Source organism: Coturnix japonica, chromosome 4 (genome assembly GCF_054131305.1).
Source record: "Coturnix japonica strain WE chromosome 4, WE-NBRP24, whole genome shotgun sequence".
NCBI lineage: Eukaryota > Metazoa > Chordata > Aves > Galliformes > Phasianidae > Coturnix > Coturnix japonica.
Genome location: NC_140666.1, coordinates 49,215,079 through 49,235,373, shown reverse-complemented (window position 1 = coordinate 49,235,373; position 20,295 = coordinate 49,215,079). Strand labels below are relative to the sequence as shown.

Genomic DNA, 20,295 nt, shown 5'->3' with positions numbered 1-20,295 from the left:
ACCAGCAGAACTGATACTGCTAGATTGCAGCAGACATAGGAAATCTTCCTATGATGTCTCTTGGTTCTCAATACTCTTGGCACTCCTCACACTGCAGACATGACACATCCCTACCCCTTACAGAACAGGGCGTGAAGGGTTTCTGGGAACCGGGCTCTGACTCCTTGCAAAAGGAGGACGGATGTGCCCCAAAGCCCTCCTACACGATACCAACAGCTGTGCATTCAGCAAACCTGCTGGTTAATGATCTTGCCCATAAGTAATGTTTTAACCATAGAGTAGCTTTTGTTTGCTTCAGAAGCCACAAAGCCAAAGAGGAAGTGGATGAGAACGTGGGCAGGATGGTGGCCAACAGCCTCATGACCTCAGCTTGTTCCGCTCCACGGGGATTGGTGGCTGCTCTCTGGGACAGGGTTTAAATTCCTCACGGGTGCAGATGCCAGGCAGTCAGGGACAAGGGGAGAAAGCCAGAACCTCACTCAGTCCACAGTAGGAGCTGCTGCTGGGATTGCTGGAGCACCTTTGAACAGCTGACTTCTCCATCACAGTAAAGGTAATTCTCTTTGCTTTTTCACTTGCTGTGTGCCACTCTGCACATAATTTTTGTTCAGGAGGTACTGGGCTGCGAAGTTGCATTACTGGGGAGGAATGTTTGATGCTTTTCTATGGGAATAGTTCTGCTTTTAGGAGGAAGGTGTTTGTTCTTTTTTAACTAATGCCAGGTGTGGCAGTTAATATCACAGTTTTACACCTGTGTGCTGATGAATATCAGGAGGCCACTGAAAGCCCCAAAGCCTTCTCTCTGCTATGTGAGCAGATCTTTGACTCCTGCTTGAAAATGTAGGTTGTTGTGGTCAAATGTCTGCAGGGTAAAATGAAGGTCTGGCCATAAATGCATCATGTAAACTTGATTTACAGCCACTCCAGTTAATAATTCTGAAAACTAGTTTTAAAGTAACTGAAAAACAAACTGGAGTCAGAATTCTTGCTGCTGTTTAATTTCTAAGCATCATAAAGCCAGCTAGCTGTGAGGGTGGAAAAATGACATTGCCACGGGCAGGCTGAATCCTTGTCAGAAAGCTGCTTTTGGCACAGCAAGAACAGGAGAAAAGAAAGCCTTGGGGTGTTTTTGGGGGGTATTTGACCTTGCTGATTTCCTGTTCCAACCTGCTTTCCAGGTAAAACATCACAATGAAGCTGACACTTCTTTGCTTGTGCTTTATCAGCATCACTGCTGCATGGCCAGTGAGTAAATCCTAAATGTGTGTTAGCAGTTACATGCACATTTTCTAGGCATGCTAGCAACACATTAATGCTCACAAATGTTTTTTCTCTTTCCCCTTCAAGGTGAGCAAATCCAAGCAGCATGCCATTTCTGCCAGCTCTGAAGAAAAATACGTAAGCTCCTTTTTGTTACCATTCTGCCTGTTGTCTTTAATAAAACAGTTCTTGACTCTAATGTTCATATGGGAAATGGTACCTTATTCCCAGTTCTTTCCCTGTGTCAGTGAATGGATGAGGATGCATCCTGTGCTGCTCTGCCACACTGTGCCATCTGAGGCGGTGTGATGCCATCAGCTCTGCTGTGCTTCTCTGGGCATTAAAACCTTCCTTCTTCTCCTGCAGGACCCCAGGAGCCATCACACACACAGGTACCACCAGGATCACGTGGATTCTCAGTCTCAGGAGCACCTGCAGCAGACACAGAATGACCTGGCTTCACTTCAGCAGGTACAGCATGATGTCTCCTGGTGTCAAAACTTAGGATTGAGGGCTTGAAGAATATCAAGCTTATTTCTCAGCTCTACTGTGTGTGCTAACAGTGAGCTTTCTGTTACTTTCAGACTCACTACTCTTCAGAAGAAAATGCTGATGTCCCAGAACAGCCGGTAAGTCTTCTGGATGCCAGCCAGCGCACAGAAGTACTCACTTTCCTCACCCAAATGCAGCTCTTATAGTAACGCCTCCCTTTAAACAGTGCAAGGCTTTGGACAGGATGAGGCTGACTGAGAGCAATTTATGCACTAAGTCTCCAGCAACTAAGCACTGGGTTACCAGAGCGAGACCTCTCAGCTCACCTCATAGAATCACAGAACCTTCAGAGTTGGAATGAATCTTTAAAGGCCACCTGGTCCAACCCCCCTGCAATGAACGGAGAGATGCCTTGAATACATAGATCTGCCTAATGTGTGTTAAATTCTTTCCAGGACTTTCCTGATGTTCCTAGCAAGAGCCAAGAGACCGTGGATGATGATGATGATGATGACAATGATTCCAATGACACTGATGAGTCTGATGAAGTCTTCACAGACTTCCCCACAGAGGCACCCGTGACACCTTTCAACCGTGGGGACAATGCAGGCCGGGGTGACAGCGTGGCATATGGCTTCAGGGCCAAAGCCCATGTGGTGAAGGCGAGCAAGATCCGCAAAGCTGCCAGGAAGGTGAGTATGGCTGTACAGCAGCACCTGGCTTATTGGGAAGGGTGGTAAGGATGAGAACAGTTTATCATAGGACCATTAAGGCTGAGATAGATCTGTAAGATCACCAAGTAATTCCCTCTCATCCTATCACTGTTATCTGGGAGAAGAGGCTGACCCCCACCTCACCACAGCCTCCTATCAGGCAGTTGTAGACAGCTGTAAGGTCTCCCCTGAGCCTCCTCTTCTTCAGACCGAACCAACCCAGTTCCCTCAGCTGCTCCCCTGCCCTTCTCTGAACATGCTCCAGGGTCTTGATGTGTTTCTTGTAGTGAGAGGCCCCAAACCGAACACAGTATTTAAGATGTGGCCTCAGCAGAGATGAGTCCAGAGGGACAATCTCCACCCTGCTCCTGCTGGCTGCGTTATTTCTGATGCAAGCCAGGGTGCTGTTGGCCTTCTTGGCCACCTGGGCACACCGCTGGCTCATGTTCAGCTGCTGATGTTCTCCATTTCCCCTTTGTGCAACGCAGCTCATTGAGGATGATGCCACCACGGAGGACGGGGATGGCCAGCCAGCGGGGCTCTGGTGGCCCAAGGAGAGCCGCGAACAGAACAGCCGTGAGCTGCCCCAACATCAGAGCGCAGAGAACGACAGCCGGCCAAAATTTGACAGCCGTGAGGTGGACGGAGGTGACAGCAAGGCCAGTGCTGGGGTGGACAGCAGGGAGAGCCAGGATAGCGTGCCCGCCGTCGACGCCAGCAACCAGACGCTAGAGAGCGCTGAGGATGCCGAAGATCGCCACAGCATTGAAAACAATGAGGTCACCCGTTAAGGGGAATCTGGGCACTGCTTCTTTTTTTTTCCTTTTTCCCTTCTTTTTTGTAATTTCTGTGCAAGCGCAGGGCTGGGGAGGGGGAGGGAGGAGAGCCATAGCGGTGTGTTTGTAAATGTAGAGCGTGTGGCGATGCATACATAGGTCGAGGCACCGCGGTGCCATTGAGCCGTACCGAGACGGGGCGAGCGCTGCCTGCGGGGATGCTGCGCGTCCCGCTGCTCCTGTGTATATTTTGTAACCGGATTGAAATAAAAACCACAAAAACCTCTCGGCTTTGTGGAAGTTGTGTGATGCAGGGAGGAACGGGGTACAACAGCAGCCCCTCCCCGTTCTTCCACCCCCAAAACTCTCTTCCAGGGGGACGGCCCCGAGGAGGGGAAAGGGGCGGGAGGCAACAGGGCGGCCCGACCCCCTCTCCCACCGTGCCCCGGGCTTTCCGGGCCGGCCCCGAGGGCGGGGAAGGGGCGGCCCAGCGCCGGGCGATGGCGGCCCGCGGGCGGGAGCAGCTGGAGCTGGGGCGGCTCGGGGAGTCGGCGCGGGCCGGTTGCTGCCCGCCGTCCCCTCCGCTGTCCGCCTGGAGCCGCGACAACCCGGGCTTCGAGCCCGAGGAGGAGGAGGGGGCGGTGGCGGCGGGGCCGGCGCTGGAGATGGACGCGGAGTGGGGCGGCCCCGCGGCCGCTCCGTCCTCGGTGGGCGGCGGACGGCGGCAGCGGCGGATCCCGGCCGAGGTGCGGAGCCGCCCCCCGGGGCCGCCCGAGGGTTCCGCGCCGCTCCGCAGCGCCTGGGCCAAGCGGCTGGCACGGCGGCTGCGAGGTGAGATGGGCTTTCCTCGAGTCACTGCCTGTTGTGGCGTGAGCAGAAGAGCCAAAAACACACTTGGTTTTAAGCAGGGGGTTCGAGTTGGGCTGTCTGCTGTGCTTTCTGCCTTTGCTCGTCTTTCGTGTGCGTTCAGAAGTTATTTGCTTTAACGATTTCTCTGTCCCAGACCGCAGTTAATCCCTCCCGATCGTTGTGGTGGTTTACCTGGGTACCTTGGGCTTGCAGAGGTCATTGCCTTGGAGGATCTTTGCAGCAGAAAGTGTTGCAATAAATAAGTCACTATGTAACAGGAGAGCAAAACACTCAGGACAAAATAACAGCGATAGTTACATGTTTCATATCAAGAGTGTCGGGCTGAAAGGAGAGCTTGGAGAGCTGGTGCCCATCTGTCACTTGAACCTTCGATTTCTGCTTTCAGGCTGAAAGATGAGCACCACCTCTGGAGTAGTAGCATCCTGCATGCATTCAACTGACGTGGATGAAAGCCATTAATCAAATGTATGTGATGTTGAAAGAGATGTGAAGTTGTATCATATGGGTTGGTTCAGTCTGTGAAGAGGAGGTTTGAGAGAGACCTTATCACTCTACAGCTCTTGGAAATGAGGTTGTGGTCAGGTGGAGGGTTGGCCTCTTCTCTCAGGTAACAGCAGTATGATGAAAGGTGGTGGCCTCAAGCTGCACCAGGGCAGGCCCAGGCTGGACATTAGGAACAATTTCTTATTGGAAAGAGAAGTGAGGCACTGGCACTGGCTGCCTAGGGAGGTGGTAGAGTCACTGTCCCTGGGGGTATTCAAGGAAAAGGCAGATGTGATGCTGAGGGATGTGGCCTAGAGTAGTCACAGGCATGGGCTGATGATTGGACTGGATGATCTTAGTGATCTTTCCAGCCTTAGTTATTTTATGATTTATGATTTTTCTTGCAGTGCAAGAAAGCAGAGGATTAGTCTTTTGTATATCACAGGTGGTAGTGGTGGTAACATGGATAGACTGACTGCTGCTCAGCAGCTGAGAGACAATGACATCTTGAGTTTTTCTTGCTGTTAGTTGTGAAATGCATCTGCATGTAATAGGAGTTTGATAACTTCAGTGATCAGGGAGACTGTAGAAGGATCTAGTAAGTGAATAAAAACTTGACTGCATATGATTATCTGTCTTTCATTTTCCTGTCTTTGGAGATTCTCTTTGAATTCTGGTGTAAGTGTCCTTGAAGTGGCCTTAATTCCTCTTCTCCTGCACATCTCCCCAGCAGCCATCTCAGCTGCCCAGGGAGAGGAGGTCATGGCTGTTCACCTCTCTTAAGGAGAAGTAATTCAGTCTCCATTAGTGCTGATGGATGAGATTAATGTCTGTTTCCAGAGGCAGGTGGGAAAGGCAATCTTCCCATCAGAGCTGTACTCCATCTCCCAGTGTTACTATGTCATCACATGCGTCAGTACAAAGTTATGTACACAGAGTCTGTCTTAAAAGATTTTCCTGGTTATTGTTAAGTGGAAATATCAAGTGCCATTTTCAGTCATTAATTCATTGTGATAAAAATCATCCAGTTTGTACTGAGTTGAATTACTGCTGGCTGTGATAGTACCATAGGAAGGAGTGTGAAATTCTTTTTGAATGTTACGTGGTTTTGTTGCCCTTGTTCTTTTCGGGAGGATCAGCCTTTGTCCAGGACTACAGTCCTCACTCTCTGCTAGTACCTGAACTTCTCTGTAGGGAAGTCAGCTAGCAGTGCCCACCTGGGCTTGCTTTTGGCACTGTGTGTGCTGAGGGACAGTTGTAATTGTCTCTACCCAACTACTGAACACTTTCAGAACTTTTTCATAAAAACAAATTAATGCATTCTGTACCTTATAAACTGGATTTACCAATATAATAGTGTACATGTGTATATATGTGTGTACATTCCTTTCCCATCCTTTTCTTTATTCCTCCCTGTTTCTGTTCCTTCTCCATCATTTTCTTCATTGCTTTCTATTCATTATTCCATCTCCTTCCCAGCTCTCCCATCCCTTCTTCTCTGCTTCCCATTTCCTTTCTTTCTCTGTTTCTTATCCTTCCCTTCTCATTCTTCATTTCTTCTCCACTGTTTATCATCCTTCTCTTCATTTCTGTTTGCCATTTGCACTCCTACCTCCCTTCTACTCTTCTGCATTCTTTGTTCCTTTTCTGTCCTTTCTTCATTCTCTCTTCTTCCTATCTCCTCTCCTTTGTCTTCCCTTTTCTGTTCCTTTACCTTAATCTCTCCATCCTTTCTCATTCTCTTCTTCGTCCCTTCTACTTTGCTTCTCCTTCTCATGTTTTCATTTCTATTCTTAGTTCCACCTCCTTCATCTCTTCTCCCTAACCTGTTCTCCCTGTACATTACATGCTTATGTTACACACACATATATATGTAATATATATGAATTGTATGTGTGTATATGTGTATATGTAAAGTCAAAAAGTTGAGAAATAACAAGTTTACATAAGAAATCAGTGGAAATCCTTTAATCAAGGCTAGAAGTAATGTTTCTGGTGCTGGCAGAAGATGTCTACTTGAATCCAGCATCATTTACAACCACTATGCATTTAGATGCACCTAGAACAAAATTCAAATAAGGCAAGAAGGAGAATACTGTACTTATCCTCTAAAAACATGTCCACTGTTGAGTGCTTCCAGGTGGCTGCCAGGCATATCTAGAGGTTGTTTAATGGAAAGGCCATTATGTGATCTCCGTTGTTAGATTTTTGTTGTTGGCTTTTTTTTCTGTATGCAACTTTCTTCTCACTGCTGACTTGCAGCTATTTTCTACCAAGACAGAAATGGAGCTTGCAAGCTTTCTGTTCACTGCATTTCTTGTTGGTGAGTAATGTGCTGACGGCCAGGACTCAGCATGCTCGCCAGCTTTCTTGCTGGCTGTTCCAGACTGTTCTTCCTCTCTTCTGTAATGTTTTCCTGACTTTATTATGAGGGTTGCTAGTGCAACGTACTGCTATACTGAAGGCTGGATTTGTGGAGTTCTGTATTAATAGTGACTCCGAATGTTCTTGGTTTTGTGCTTCTGCCTATGAGAATGACCTTATGGTGAGCATTTGGAACTTTGTTTAGTTGAGCTGCAGTCCTTATCTCTGTGTTTTCAGGTTTAGCCTTAATGAACAGCTTTGAAAATGTTCTACTGGGGGCTGATATTAGCAAATAGTGTGATTAACCAGTCCAGGGATGTGACCAGAGGTCAGCAGGAAGGTTGCTGGTGCACAACATATGTTGTCTGCTCCTTGTTGCTGTTCCTTTAGCTTCAAGTTACTGTGGTGTGTTTGGTGGATTTAAGGTTTTATTTTTTTCCCTAGGAATGTTGGGTCTACGCTGTTTCCATCCTTTGGGAATGTGAAGGATGCTTTAAAAGACTGTCAATCTAAAATATCTGTAAGGGGAAAGGGTGGGAATTTGGCAAAAGAGAAATTCTATTTTCAGATGCTTTTTTCTCTCATCATTAGCTTAGATAAATCACCTTGCTCTATTTAGGCTTCAATCAAAAGAAGTTCCATAACAGCAGCAGTTTTCAGCTGAATGTCAGCAGCCATTCTCAGCTTTGTTATGGTTTGGATTAGGCACCAGAAATAAGGATGGAAATCACTGCCTGCTTTCCATTCTCACACAACTATTTCTGATAGCAACTGCATTTAAAAGATCCTTTTGCTTTCCTATTACCTTTTTGGCAGGATTGACTGCTGTCTGATAAGTTCTCTTAGGCTGCATTTTTGGGAATGCCATGTAGTAGCAATTGGACAGATCAATGCAATAGGAAAGGCGTTACACCAGAGATGTAATGATGGAAGGACTGGCATGATAGAAAGTTGCTATAAAGAAAGGGAAGAAGATTGCTGATCTTTATCAGAAGGTGTGCTAGATTCACAGGGGAAAGTTCTACCAAAGAGGTCAGTAGCAGTCAGCCCTTAAATGAGGTCTAAGAGGTGCAGCCAGGCTCCACCCCTTCCAGTTGCACAGGTGAATTGCCTTCACTTGTGCTTCCAGGGCTGACTGGGTCTTTTCCCCAGGTGCTCAATCAGGGCTGACTGGGTCTTTTCCCCAGGTGCTCAATCAGTGGTTCAGGCTGTGACTCAGTTCCCATACACAAGTATAACTCTGTGAAGCTCAAGCTGCCTGACTGACGTATCCTTCTTTTGGTTAATTAATTAAAATTACTAAAAATGTTTTGATATGGAATGTGCATTTTCACTTATCTGATAATATTTTCAGACATGATGTTAATGAATCTTTCAAAGCCATTTGACTCTTTAGTCAGTGTATTACATTGGGTGTGTCATTAGCTATGTCTCCAGGTATCCAGTATCAGACACCTGTGTATGTAACTATGTATGTTTTTCTTGCTAGGTCTGTGGGGTACAAGGCTGATGGAAGAAAACAACACCAGCAGAGAGAGATACCTGAGAAGTGTTTTGCGGGAGCTGGTTACGTATGTGATCTTCCTTGTGGTGCTGTGCGTCTGTAAGTACTACTCAGCCTTAATGTGTGCAGTTCTGCACTGCTTGCTTGCAAATCCACAGTGTTTCGGGGAAGTGGCAGAGTAATGAACAGGTCATTGTAGGGGAAAATATTTTGAGTTATTTCTTTCTCTTGACTTTGTAGTTGGATTGTTGCTTGAGGTTCTGCACCTTAGCAGTTTTTGAATTGTTAGTAGTCAAAACTATTAACGTGTTCATACATTTGCATGACAATCAGGAAGACGGTGCCAAGTACAACATATTGTGATGTTTTATTTGGTCACTAGGGAGACTAGCAACAAAATCTGCATGCATTAAAGTTTGTTTATCTCTGGAAAGCTGACGGATTTCAAGCCCTCAGTCATTAGCATGGACAGTTCTATTCTAAATGCCTCCAGTGCCAATGACTGTTGAGCTGTCTTTGTGACCAGCTGCAACAGGACAAGGTGCCATTTTTGTTTTTAAAGAAAGCCTTGCATTGAATAAAACACAAACCACAAGCAGTGTTAGTAGTTTGGGAGCAAGTGCTTTGCTTGTCCACAGTAGAATTCCTACAACAAGAGCAAATGAAAAAAATCCAAACCGCAAACATTATTCAGTTGACACAGCTCAACTGTTTTGGTGACGTACTGCACAAATCATTATATACTCACTGTCATGTTCATTTCCTGTGTGAGACTTTTGGTGCAGGACTTGAACATGATTCTGTGAAAACAAATTTGTCTTCAGAGGGATAAGTTTGCTTGCTGTTTGTTTGCTTGTTTTGTGATGGGAAATATTTTTGGTGACACACGCATTGTATCAAAAGGGCACAGATGCTGCTAACTCTTTAGCTATGCTTTAAGCGTGATCATTTTTTGCTTTACACATAAGCAATAACTGTGGGGCAGACAGGTCTTTGGTGTGCCATAGGAGGATGCTTTCCACTGCTGGCAAAGTGCTGTTTGCATTCCTTGTGCTGTTGTATTTTTGAGAGAGTGTATGTAGCGAGAATCCAAGTATTGTGCAATCAAGTCACACATGCGATTTGCCACAGAGGAGTTTATTAAAAATAGTTCTTCTGTGGTTGCTCAGGAAAACTCATTTTCTTCCCTGTTATAAAATGCTTCTGTAAGTTTGACAGCACTGCTTAAAGGTTTTTGCTGTTGACCTAATCTTCCAAGCTCCTCTGAATTTTAACCCAGAATTGTTGTATTATTTACATGTACTGACTTGTACGTATTTATAGGCAGCAGAGGCATCAGTGCCAGAGACTGTTCTCCCAAACCAGCTTGGCTTTGTGTGTCATTTTGTAATTTACGCTCTGTGGTCCTCAGCCACATGCTTGGCCCAGAATGAGGAACAGAAGCAGCATGCAGTCATTACTTTCTGTGCAGTGATTCTCTTAGAGCATTGAATGTCTGGGGTGGAGTTTTGTTTTCTAACCACTGACAGCTTGTGTCATTGGCAGTATCCCATGTTGAGCATCCCTTTCTGCCTGGACAGGGCATGGACATTCCAGTGTCTGGGGTCATTCCAGCTCTCAGGATGCCTGAAGTGGCACTGGCTGCTTTTCTTCAGGCTCCTGAGTCCAGCCCTTGTGGTTCTTGAAGTTGTTTTTTGTAGAAACATTAATACTACTATTGCCAACAATTGATTTGTTATGGATTTTGTTCTGATCTTAGTCTTTTAGGGTAGAATCTATACAAGTACAACTTGATGTATTCAAAACTGCTCCATCTTTTTCTTCTCACCCCTTGCCAATCCACATGCAGTGACATACGGGACAGTGAGTTCCAGCATGTATTATTACACGAGGGTTATGTCGCAGCTCTTCCTGGAAACGCCTGTATCCAAAATGGAGAAAACAGACTTTAAAACATTGTCCACAATGGATGACTTCTGGAAGGTAATACTAAAAGCAAGTTATTATCTTGCTGTTGATTTGATGTGTGAAAACAGTGCTAGCAACATGCAAGCTGAAATTCTGTCTTCCTTTACAGTTCACAGAAGGCCCTCTGCTGGATGGTCTCTACTGGGATATGTGGTACAACAATAAAACCATAGCAGAAAACAAAAGCTTCATTTATTATGAGAACCTGCTCCTAGGGGTGCCCCGGATTCGGCAGCTGAAAGTGAGGAATGGTTCATGCTCAATTCCTGAGGATTTAAAAGATGAAATCAAAGACTGCTATGATGTCTATTCTGTGGCCAATGAAGATACTGCACCTTTTGGGCTTCGAAATGGAACAGCGTATGTAGTATTTTGTAGGCAACTAAATGTGGTTTTTTCTGACTCAGATTATGCAGAGTGGTACAGAAAGTCATTTCACAGGGGCAGCTCTAGAATTGCTGTAGGTTCTGTCTGTAAAGCCAGCTAAATCCATAGTGCTGGGTGAGTGCTGGGAGTTGCTGGGTCATCTTTTTTGGCTGAAACTTGGGAGGAGTTCTACTTCTCTTGAGAGACAATGTGTGGATTACACTGGGAAGGGTTTGGGAGGTGAAGCACAGCTACATCAATACCAGTTTTTCTTAGCTTCCCCCAGAGAAAAGAACTTTTGAGTAAGCAGATCAGTGCGTTCTGTTTTCACAATTAATTTACTTGTTGCCTGTCTTCCTATCCGCATCCCATTATGTTGGTGAAACAAACCTTGTTAGTTCTTTCTCCAGAGTAAAGACATGAAAACTTGCAAGTAACCCTTAAAACCCTTTGACAGTTGAACTAAATGATCTCAGCAGTCTTTTCCAACCTTAATGATTCTGTGCTTCTAAATAAAACTGCTCTACGAATCATTGAATATCTAGAGTTGGAAGGTTGCCATAAGGATCATGGAGTCTAACTCCTGGCTCCACGTGGGACCACCCAACACACATGTGGGTTTTTTGGTCATGTCTTGTTTGTTTTGTTAGTTGTATGTTAAAAGTAGATCTAACGTACTGTCTCACTCCTGACTGAAACAGCTGGACATACACCAATGAGAAGGACCTGAATGGGAGCAGCCACTGGGGCTTGCTGGCCACATACAGTGGGGCTGGTTATTACCAGGACCTCTCAAGGACCAGGGAAGTGACAGCTGTGCAGATTGCCAGCCTTAAGAAGAACCTGTGGTTGGACAGAGGGACAAGAGCAGCTTTCATTGATTTCTCAGTCTACAATGCAAACATCAACCTTTTCTGCATTGTAAGGTATGACCAGGAGCAGTGGCAGTGTTCGGATTGCAAAGCATGAAGCAGATAGAGATGCAGACAGTTCTTTCTGTGTTTTTGTGGACAGTATTAAAATGAAATAATTTTCTTTGCCTTTTTAAATTCCAGGCTGCTAGTGGAATTTCCAGCTACAGGAGGCCTTCTTACTTCCTGGCAGTTTCAGCCAGTGAAGCTGATTCACTACATCTCCACTTTGGATTTCTTCCTGGCAGCCTGTGAAGTGGTGTTTTGTCTTTTTGTTCTGTACTACATGGTGGAAGAGATCTTAGAAATTCACATTCACAGGCTGCGCTACTTCAGAAGTCTCTGGAACTGTCTGGATATCCTTATCATTGTGGTAGGTAACCTTTATAAGTCTAACACTGCTTTCTGAAATGTGCTCTGTGGGAGACATTAATGACTCTGTGTTCACCAGCAATCTCACTGTAGCTAAAAATCTGAGCTTTTAATTTGAAGCTATATGATCCAGAATTACATTGGGTTGTTCTTTGCAAAGGTATCCAAAGCCAGCAAAGCTGAAGTAGATCCTGTCCCACTTCCATTCTGTACTTTCAGTCTTGGACAAATCTAAGGTTTTTTGTTTTGTTTTGATATTTTTTTCCTGTTTCTTCCACTTCTTCCATATGATGGCTTCATTTTTCTGAGCCCACCAGTTTTCACCATTATTTTGTTCTTCAGCAGGGGCAAGGAAGAGATTCCCAAATTCCCTTACTCCCAGGCTATTTGTCTCACCCTATGGCTGTCATAGTTTCACTGTAAAATGATCTACCCCAAAATTCTAGTTTGAATCTTGTTTTGAAGCTGTTTTAAAACCATAACCACCTTCCATGTGCTCATTTGTTTCTTTTGTACTCAGCTCTGCGTGGCAGCGATAGGAATAAGCATCTACAGGACATCAACTGTTGATATGCTCCTGAAGAAGCTACTAGAAGATCAGAACTCATTCCCCAATTTTGAACCCTTGGCATATTGGCAAATGCAATTCAACAACATTGCTGCAGTCACCGTATTTTTTGTCTGGATTAAGGTAACTCTAAGACACGTACCCATATTCTAAAATAAGAAAGTGCATGTTCAGTGTTCTGAATGTTGCCTGATATCTTTGAGTTTAGTCACGCTTCTTCTAACACTGGTCATGGGAGAACGTGTGAGCACAAAGGTAACTTTGTGCAGATTGAAAGCAAGGTTCTCATTCTCTCTCTGTATTGGTCCTTGTTTAAGGCTAGAAGATTCATTCAGCTCTTTGTCACATCAGATATGTGAAGAAATGTTTTCATTTCTCCTTTATTGAGAAATTGGCACTTTTTAGTGGATACTGCTTTCTCCTGTGTGCTCTTGGAAGCAGCTTGATACTACTGCTTTGGAACCAAGGTTTCAAATAGGAGTCCAAGCAGAAGTTGGCTTTCTCGGTTTTTTTTCCTTCAAATTTCAAGTCTTAGGGTTTTTTGGAAACAATGTATTTCTAATTGAAAATCACCTGGCTTTGTCCCCATCCAGCTCATTAAGACATCTCATGTAAAGAGCTGGACAGCAATTGGGATTAGAAATCGTCTTCTTTGTGTTCACAGTTGTTGTGATTTGTTTGTTTGTTTCTTTTAACAGCTTTTCAAGTTTGTTAACTTCAACAGAACGATGAGTCAGTTGTCCACCACCATGTCTCGCTGTGTCAAAGATGTTGTTGGCTTTGCAATTATGTTTTTTATCATTTTCTTGGCATATGCTCAGTTGGCCTATCTTGTCTTCGGCACCCAGATTGATGACTTCAGCACTTTCCAGGACTGCATGTAAGCAAAAAATAAGAAATATGAATAATTTCTTGATGCACTGGTGAATGGATTTGATTGCCTCACCAGAGATCAAACCAATCTGCCTGCAGAGATGAGCTGTAAGCTTGTTACTGTTGGTAGCTCAGTAGTGATAGATGCTTTTTAGAGATATATACCTGACACCATGTGCTCAGTGGTGTTCTGTTCCTGATGTTCTGTTTAGTTGGCTGGCTCCCAGATGGAGTCTATCATCTTTAACAGCCAGCTGGTCCAATTGAGGTAGTTACCAGGTTGTTTTTCTTCCCAGCTGTGTCCAAAAGCCGTAAGTAGCCACACTAGTTACACTTTGTGTCTTGCATCTGACTTCATGTTTTACAAGGCTTAGAAGTAGGTTTGAGAAGCTGACTACTGCAGTGTCTGAGTATTACAGCAGTGCAAACCTCTCTGCTGTCCTTCATTCCAACTGTTATGGTAAAATAGATCAAGAATTCCTGCACAGCTCCAAAAGTGTTTTTCTCAACCCCTGGATGTGTTTTTTTGTTTTTTTTTTAAGATTTACTCAGTTCCGCATCATTTTGGGAGACTTCAACTTCACAGAGGTTGAAGAAGCTAATCGCATTTTGGGACCCATTTATTTCACTACATTTGTATTCTTTATGTTCTTCATCCTTTTGGTATGTACAGCTTTGTTTTCATGTGGTGGGTAGGTGGCCTATTGATTTTAGGTACATCATCATTTTTCCATCTCTTGTTCTTGGATTCTTATAGCTACTTAAGTTGAATATATCAGGCTTCACCTTTACTTGGTTTGCTGCTGCATTCTTTGCTTTTTACTCCTCTAAAACATATTTGCACTGTGGTTTTGTCATTGCTCTCTTATAGTGCTCCACATTGTTGTTTTGTTGTTTGTTGGTGTGGTTTTTTTTCTCTTACTATGAAGAATTTTTCTTTTCTAAATTCTCTCTCTTAAAAAATAGTTTTGATATAAACAAGTTAATATAAAATAGACAGTGACACAAGTTAAGAGCCCCACCACCTTCTCCCTGAATGTAGTTTCCAGGTAGTTTGGAAGTTACGTCACAGTATGGTAATCTGTTTTGTGGTGATACCACTTGAAGCTGTTATGTGAGCAGGACATCCTCAGGTATTATTCCCAGAATGGTGTGTGGTTTTTGGTAATTTGATAAGGTAGCAACCATTACTGCAAGATTTCGCATATGTTGCTCTAAAATTAATGCCTCCTATTTATTTGCATGGAAACTACAACAATAGATGAAAAGAGCAGAATTAACACTGTTAGAGCAAAATCTCAGCTACAAAATACTTTTCAAGATATTCACCACCATTAGCTATGCATTTTTGCCTGAAGTGAACAAGATCCTGTGTGCCATGCTTGTGAAAATTGGCACCAGCAGATGTGACCTATTGTTTCCTCTGCTGAAACACATCACCCACTACCTCACTGTGCTCACATCCACTGTTCAGTCACCATCAACAATTAACAAGCAGAATACAGGTGGGAAGGTTCAGCCTTTACTACCATGCCACCAGCATCCACATCAGATGTCACGGGCCAACAGAATAGAAGAGGAGGTGCTGCTTTCAAAACTGTCCTCATACTAATCTTAGCCTTCTGTAGAGCATCATATGTTTGACTGTAATTTTCAGATTTATATAATGTCCCTTGTACTTAATGAGGCTTTTTATTTGCTCTTTCGGATGAGAAGAAGTGATAGTGAACAATAGGTCATGTAAGTGGTAGAACTTAGACTTGTAGAGTTATTTTAATTGGACTTTTCTGTCACGAACAGAACATGTTTTTGGCCATTATCAATGATACATACTCTGAAGTCAAATCGGATATGGCACAACAGAAGGCAGAAATGGAACTGTCTGACCTTATCAGAAAGGTAAAAGTAACATTTTGTTGGTTTGATGTCTCCATCCTCACTATTCCATAAAGCTATATAGAAAGCGTAAATAGGAAGGTGGGAAACAGCTGGGGAAAATGCATATCTCTTAGTTAAATGAAGGAGTGTGAGTTGAGTGTAAATCACTCAACCAAAAACTTTGCATTACAAAGTATTGTAGCAATCTGAGACTGTTTCAAAGGGTCATCCTAGTGAATATGATATAGGATACATCTGCCTAGGTAAATACAGAAATACTAAAATGATGAAGCTAAACCACCATTCAGTTTATGTACAGAATTTTGAGGTGTCTTGTGCCAGGCAATGTGATGGATCAGGTCTCAGGGTTATGTGTTGGGAACTCATGGGGTAGGCTGCCAGTTGGGTTGTTTAAAACAGACTTTAAGAGCTTGACCTGAACTTCAGTTCAAAAAAGTACGTGCACTTTCATGCTGTCTGGCACGGGAGTGGTGCTGTACCATGTTCAGAAACATTTGAACACATACTGGACATGGACAAGTAACTCAGAGTTTTAAACTTTGGAACTGCAATCAAAAGAATTATATTAACATCATGTTAACACTGCAAACCAATGGAAATGTTAAATTTCATTGTTATCATTTTTTCTTTTAGGGCTATAACAAAGCCATGGTCAAACTTAAATTAAAGAAAACCACTGTTGATGACATTTCAGAAAGCTTGAGACAGGGTGGGGGAAAACTAAATTTTGATGAACTCCGGCAAGATCTAAAAGGGTAAGAAAGCTGTTGCTTTTTTTATCTTGAATTGCATGCATGTCCAGACATTTGATGCTGAGTCTTTGACAAGTTTCTCTTGCCTCTGTGATGCCTTTAATACAAATGAAATCAACTTTTGATTCAGTTGTATCTTGGCTCAGTATGGAAGTTTGTTGTGAAAGCATTGCTTTTCTAAGACAAAGTTGTTTTTGCATGTGAAAAATGAGAAGTAAGGGATCTGTTTTTACTGCCTTCTCAGGAAGGGCCACACTGATGCAGAGATTGAGGCAATATTTACCAAATACGATCAGGATGGGGACCAGGAACTGACAGAGCATGAACACCAGCAGATGAGAGATGACCTGGAGAAAGAGAGGGTGAGGTTGCCAATATGAATAGCATTCCATCAGAGCTGATGGTGCTGCTTCCTGAACAAGGTGGAGCGTGGAGCTGATGTAGAGCTGAAGTTCCTTGGCCTGGACACCCTTGGCCCCACGTGAAAACCTTTACCTCTTTCCTATCTGTGTCTTGTGTTTTCATAAAGGAGGATCTGGACCTGGACAGGAGCTCTCTGCCACGTCCTCTGAGCAGCCGCAGCTTTTCTCGGAGCTTGGATGACTCTGAGGAAGATGAAGATGAAGACAGTGGGCACAGCTCAAGGAGGAGGGGCAGCAGCTCTAGTGGAGTGTCCTATGAAGAGTTCCAAGTGTAAGTTAATCCATCTGGGGGAGCAAAACGGCATGGGTGAGATTTTTTTTTCCCCTTGTCCTATTTTTGTTTAAGATATGTTGTAGTCTTTCCTATAACTCCAAATATTCATCAAATATTTCAGAAGAAAATATGTTACATTTTTTCTAGGTACTGAAGTCAATCCATTTAATAGCTTTCAAGTCATATCTGAATTGCATATAATTCAGAGAGGCACATGGGAACCAGTTAGAACTGCTCCTTACTCCCCAAAAGAAAAAAACTTCATATCTGGTCATTGAAAAGAGAGAAAATGGCCATGGCACTGTCAAGTCTAAAGATTTGTTTTCTTAGTAGTAAAATACTGAGGTTTGTAAGTTGAGTGAGAACTTGAACTCTTGCTTTTAGTGAGCTGAAATAATTGTTTGTTGCCCTCAGACTCATGAGGAGAGTGGATCGCATGGAACACTCCATTGGCAGCATTGTCTCCAAGATTGATGCAGTGATTGTGAAGCTGGAAGCAATGGAGAGAGCCAAACTGAAAAGGAGAGATGTCTTGGGACGGCTGTTGGATGGAGTGACAGAGGTCAGTGTCCCCAGCTCTGTCCTGTGCCATCACTTGCTGGTCACAGCCTGCATGTTTATTTAGTGATAGTACATTTCTCTTCTGCTTGGCTTGGGAGCATGAAGGGGAGTTGTGGTAAGGTTGCAGGGCTTCGCTCAGGCTGAGCAGTCTTGAGTTTTGTTTCACTGTTTCGGGCTGCATGGAGAGGTGGTGAAGTCACTGTTTCTAGAGGTGTTCAAGAACTGTGGAGATGTGGCCACGAGGGAAATAGTTAGTGGACATGGTGGGGAGGAATAGATGGCTGGACTGGGTGACCTTACAGGTCTTTCCAAACTTAATGATTCCATAAAGAGATGTGAAACAAGTTTTGGATATGAGAACCCATCTTCTAGAAGACCTATGTTATGCAGAGGCCACAGTATGCCTTTTAATGTTCTGAACAGGACAGCAATGGCATTCAGTAGCTTCTGAGGCAGCTTGTTCATCCCTTGGTTGTTGTGATGGGTAGATAGTTTTCTATTGAGAATTCTGGCAGAATCCAGGGCATCTGGTATATCTTACATTTCTGGAGATAGATTTGCTTGTTAAATACTGTAATGCAAACTGCTTTCACCAGTGAAAGTGAGAATCTGGGAGTTATGTTACTGGAAGAAAGCCATTTACTACAGAACAGCAGCTGTGATTTGATTCTAGTCTACAAAATATTGAGTGGTGTAGGGATTTCCTATAGGAAAGGATTCTTATTCACATAGAACAAGATTTTGAATGGGCTGCAGTCTGGGAATTACACTTCCATCTTGTATCTCTATCTGTTCAGGATGAAAGGTTGGGCCGTGATAATGAGATCCACAGGGAGCAGATGGAGCGGCTGGTACGGGAGGAATTGGAGAGGTGGGAGTCAGATGACACAGCATCTCAGATGAGCCATCGTCTGGGAACACCACTGGGACTGAACGGGCAGCCTCGGTCGAGGAGCTCCCGGCCATCTTCCTCACAGTCAGACGGCATTGATGGGGGAGGAGGAAATGGGGGGAATAACCTCCATGTGTAGCAGAGGCTTTGCTGTTTGGTCAGCATCAAGCCAGCTACACCACTGCTTCTCTTCCTGATCTGACCACTAAAGGAAAGCTCAGTGGTGGGTAAAACAAATACTCTGTTCGTAAGGCATTTTGAGAACTTCGCATGCACGTGCCAGGTTCAAGTCACTGACATTGAGTCTGTTGGCCTTAGAAATGAAAATGCAGAGGTAGAGTGGAAACCAGATGTGACAAAATCCACCTGGACAGAATTCTGTTTCCATACATCTATTACAGTTTCCATGCATGAATGGTTTCATGAGGGGCAGCAAGCTTTAGACAAAACGTGCTGTGGCTAAAGCATCCCAGTGATAGGCTGTGGGCTTTCTGCTTTCTACTAGAAAAACACAATGCTTAAAAGCTTTGAAAAGCACTTTTTAAAAAGAAAATGGCATCAGTTATATCATTATATTCATTTTAACAGCTGACACATTTCAAGAGCCAAAGAAGCGTCTCTTTTTTAAGTTAGCAAGTGTGTGTTTGTTTTGTTTTGTTTTTTCTTTCCAGAGTTATTCTTAGGTTACTGACATTTTATTTAATATATTTTATGTCCTTTTTCCTCCTTTTTTTTTTCCCCTTTATACTAGGTTTCATTAAGCAGAGGAAGCTTGCTCAGCTTGTAAGTTGCTAATCAGGTTATTCTGCAATAGAAACTATAGGCTCTGTGCCTCTTTCTGTTTCATCAGCATTTTAAAGGTAATATTTAAGAGCTGCCTCCCCACACTTAATCAATGGGATCATCTTCAGCTCTGTCACATGGTGCCTTCTTTTTTTTATTTGCCATGTTTTGCATTTATCCTAGGATAAATAGAAGGCGCTTTCTGTGTCATAAACGATTTGTTGTTGGAAGGAGAGATGCACCACTTAAGTTAAAATGTTGCTTTCCAATAGAAAGCACTGAGGCACAGCATTCTTTGCCCAGCAACGTTTCAGCCTATGGCATGTTGGCTTAGCAAGGAGGCTGCATCCTGAAGGTGTCACTCACCTTTCTTTGTACTATATGGTGTTTTTTTTCATGAAAATGAATTTTCATTCCTAGCTGTATTTGTTAAGGTGTATTTCTGTAACGTGTCGTTACTTATAACAAACTTCATCTTGAAGTGCTTATAGTTTCCATGGGTTATCCATGTGTGTGACAATGGCCGTGCAGTGAGCACGTGGCTGCATGACAAATGTTCTCAACATTGATATAATCTCAATTTTTAGTGTTAGATTTTAGCACAATTTTTTTCACTTCCTTAGCAATAAGGTTTTGCATAGAAAAGCCATGTACAGTTTTTGGTCTCATTATGAAGCCATTAATTATGCAAGCCTTCTGCAATGATCAAGAATGTATTGATCTGTAAACTGAGCACTTTACTTCCCAATAAACTTTTGTATCATCTGCAAAGCTAATGCTGTTTCCTGACTTAGTCACCATGTACAAGTAGCTGAAGACACATTTTTGACAGGGTTATCTATTGGCTAATGGGCTATTAATTCATGCCTCACAAACAGTTGGAGAGAGAATGAGATTGGGAGAGGAAGCATTTATATTCTGCTTAAAGATCTTTTGGGGAGCTTGCAGTGACATGAATTTTGGTTTCTTTTAAGGGCATTACACATCAGGGTGGATTTAAGCTTCCTTTTTCCTGTGTTCTCTCTTCAGCAGGTTCTCTTAAGTCTGTGCGTCCAATAGCTAACTTACCTGAAGATGGACCTTACTTCTGCAGTGGCCAACTAGCTTATTAAGCAACTATGCCTCCTGCTGTTGGCCCAAGAGTTCAATCAATCAGAATACTTGAGGTTTTTGATGTTGCTAGCCTGCAGCT

General features: G+C 43.5%; 2 protein-coding genes across 2 annotated transcripts; both read left to right on the top strand.

Annotated features, from left to right (window-relative positions):
* Positions 1-462: 462 nt before the first annotated feature.
* On the top strand, positions 463-3,527 carry SPP1 (secreted phosphoprotein 1). The gene is given in 7 exon segments (NM_001323234.1): positions 463-553; positions 1,179-1,245; positions 1,348-1,398; positions 1,627-1,731; positions 1,845-1,889; positions 2,208-2,444; positions 2,954-3,527. Coding segments are annotated over 6 exon segments (795 nt in total). The 5' UTR covers positions 463-553; positions 1,179-1,191; the 3' UTR covers positions 3,257-3,527.
* On the top strand, positions 3,215-19,879 carry PKD2 (polycystin 2, transient receptor potential cation channel). Its single transcript, XM_015861755.2, has 15 exons — positions 3,215-4,072; positions 8,448-8,561; positions 10,312-10,445; positions 10,540-10,790; positions 11,498-11,722; positions 11,852-12,080; positions 12,600-12,770; positions 13,346-13,527; positions 14,063-14,183; positions 15,321-15,419; positions 16,053-16,174; positions 16,416-16,533; positions 16,701-16,864; positions 17,282-17,429; positions 18,226-19,879. Exons 1-15 carry the CDS (start codon positions 3,460-3,462, stop codon positions 18,457-18,459), a joined length of 2,925 nt encoding a protein of 974 aa, XP_015717241.2. The 5' UTR covers positions 3,215-3,459; the 3' UTR covers positions 18,460-19,879.
* Positions 19,880-20,295: the final 416 nt, after the last annotated feature.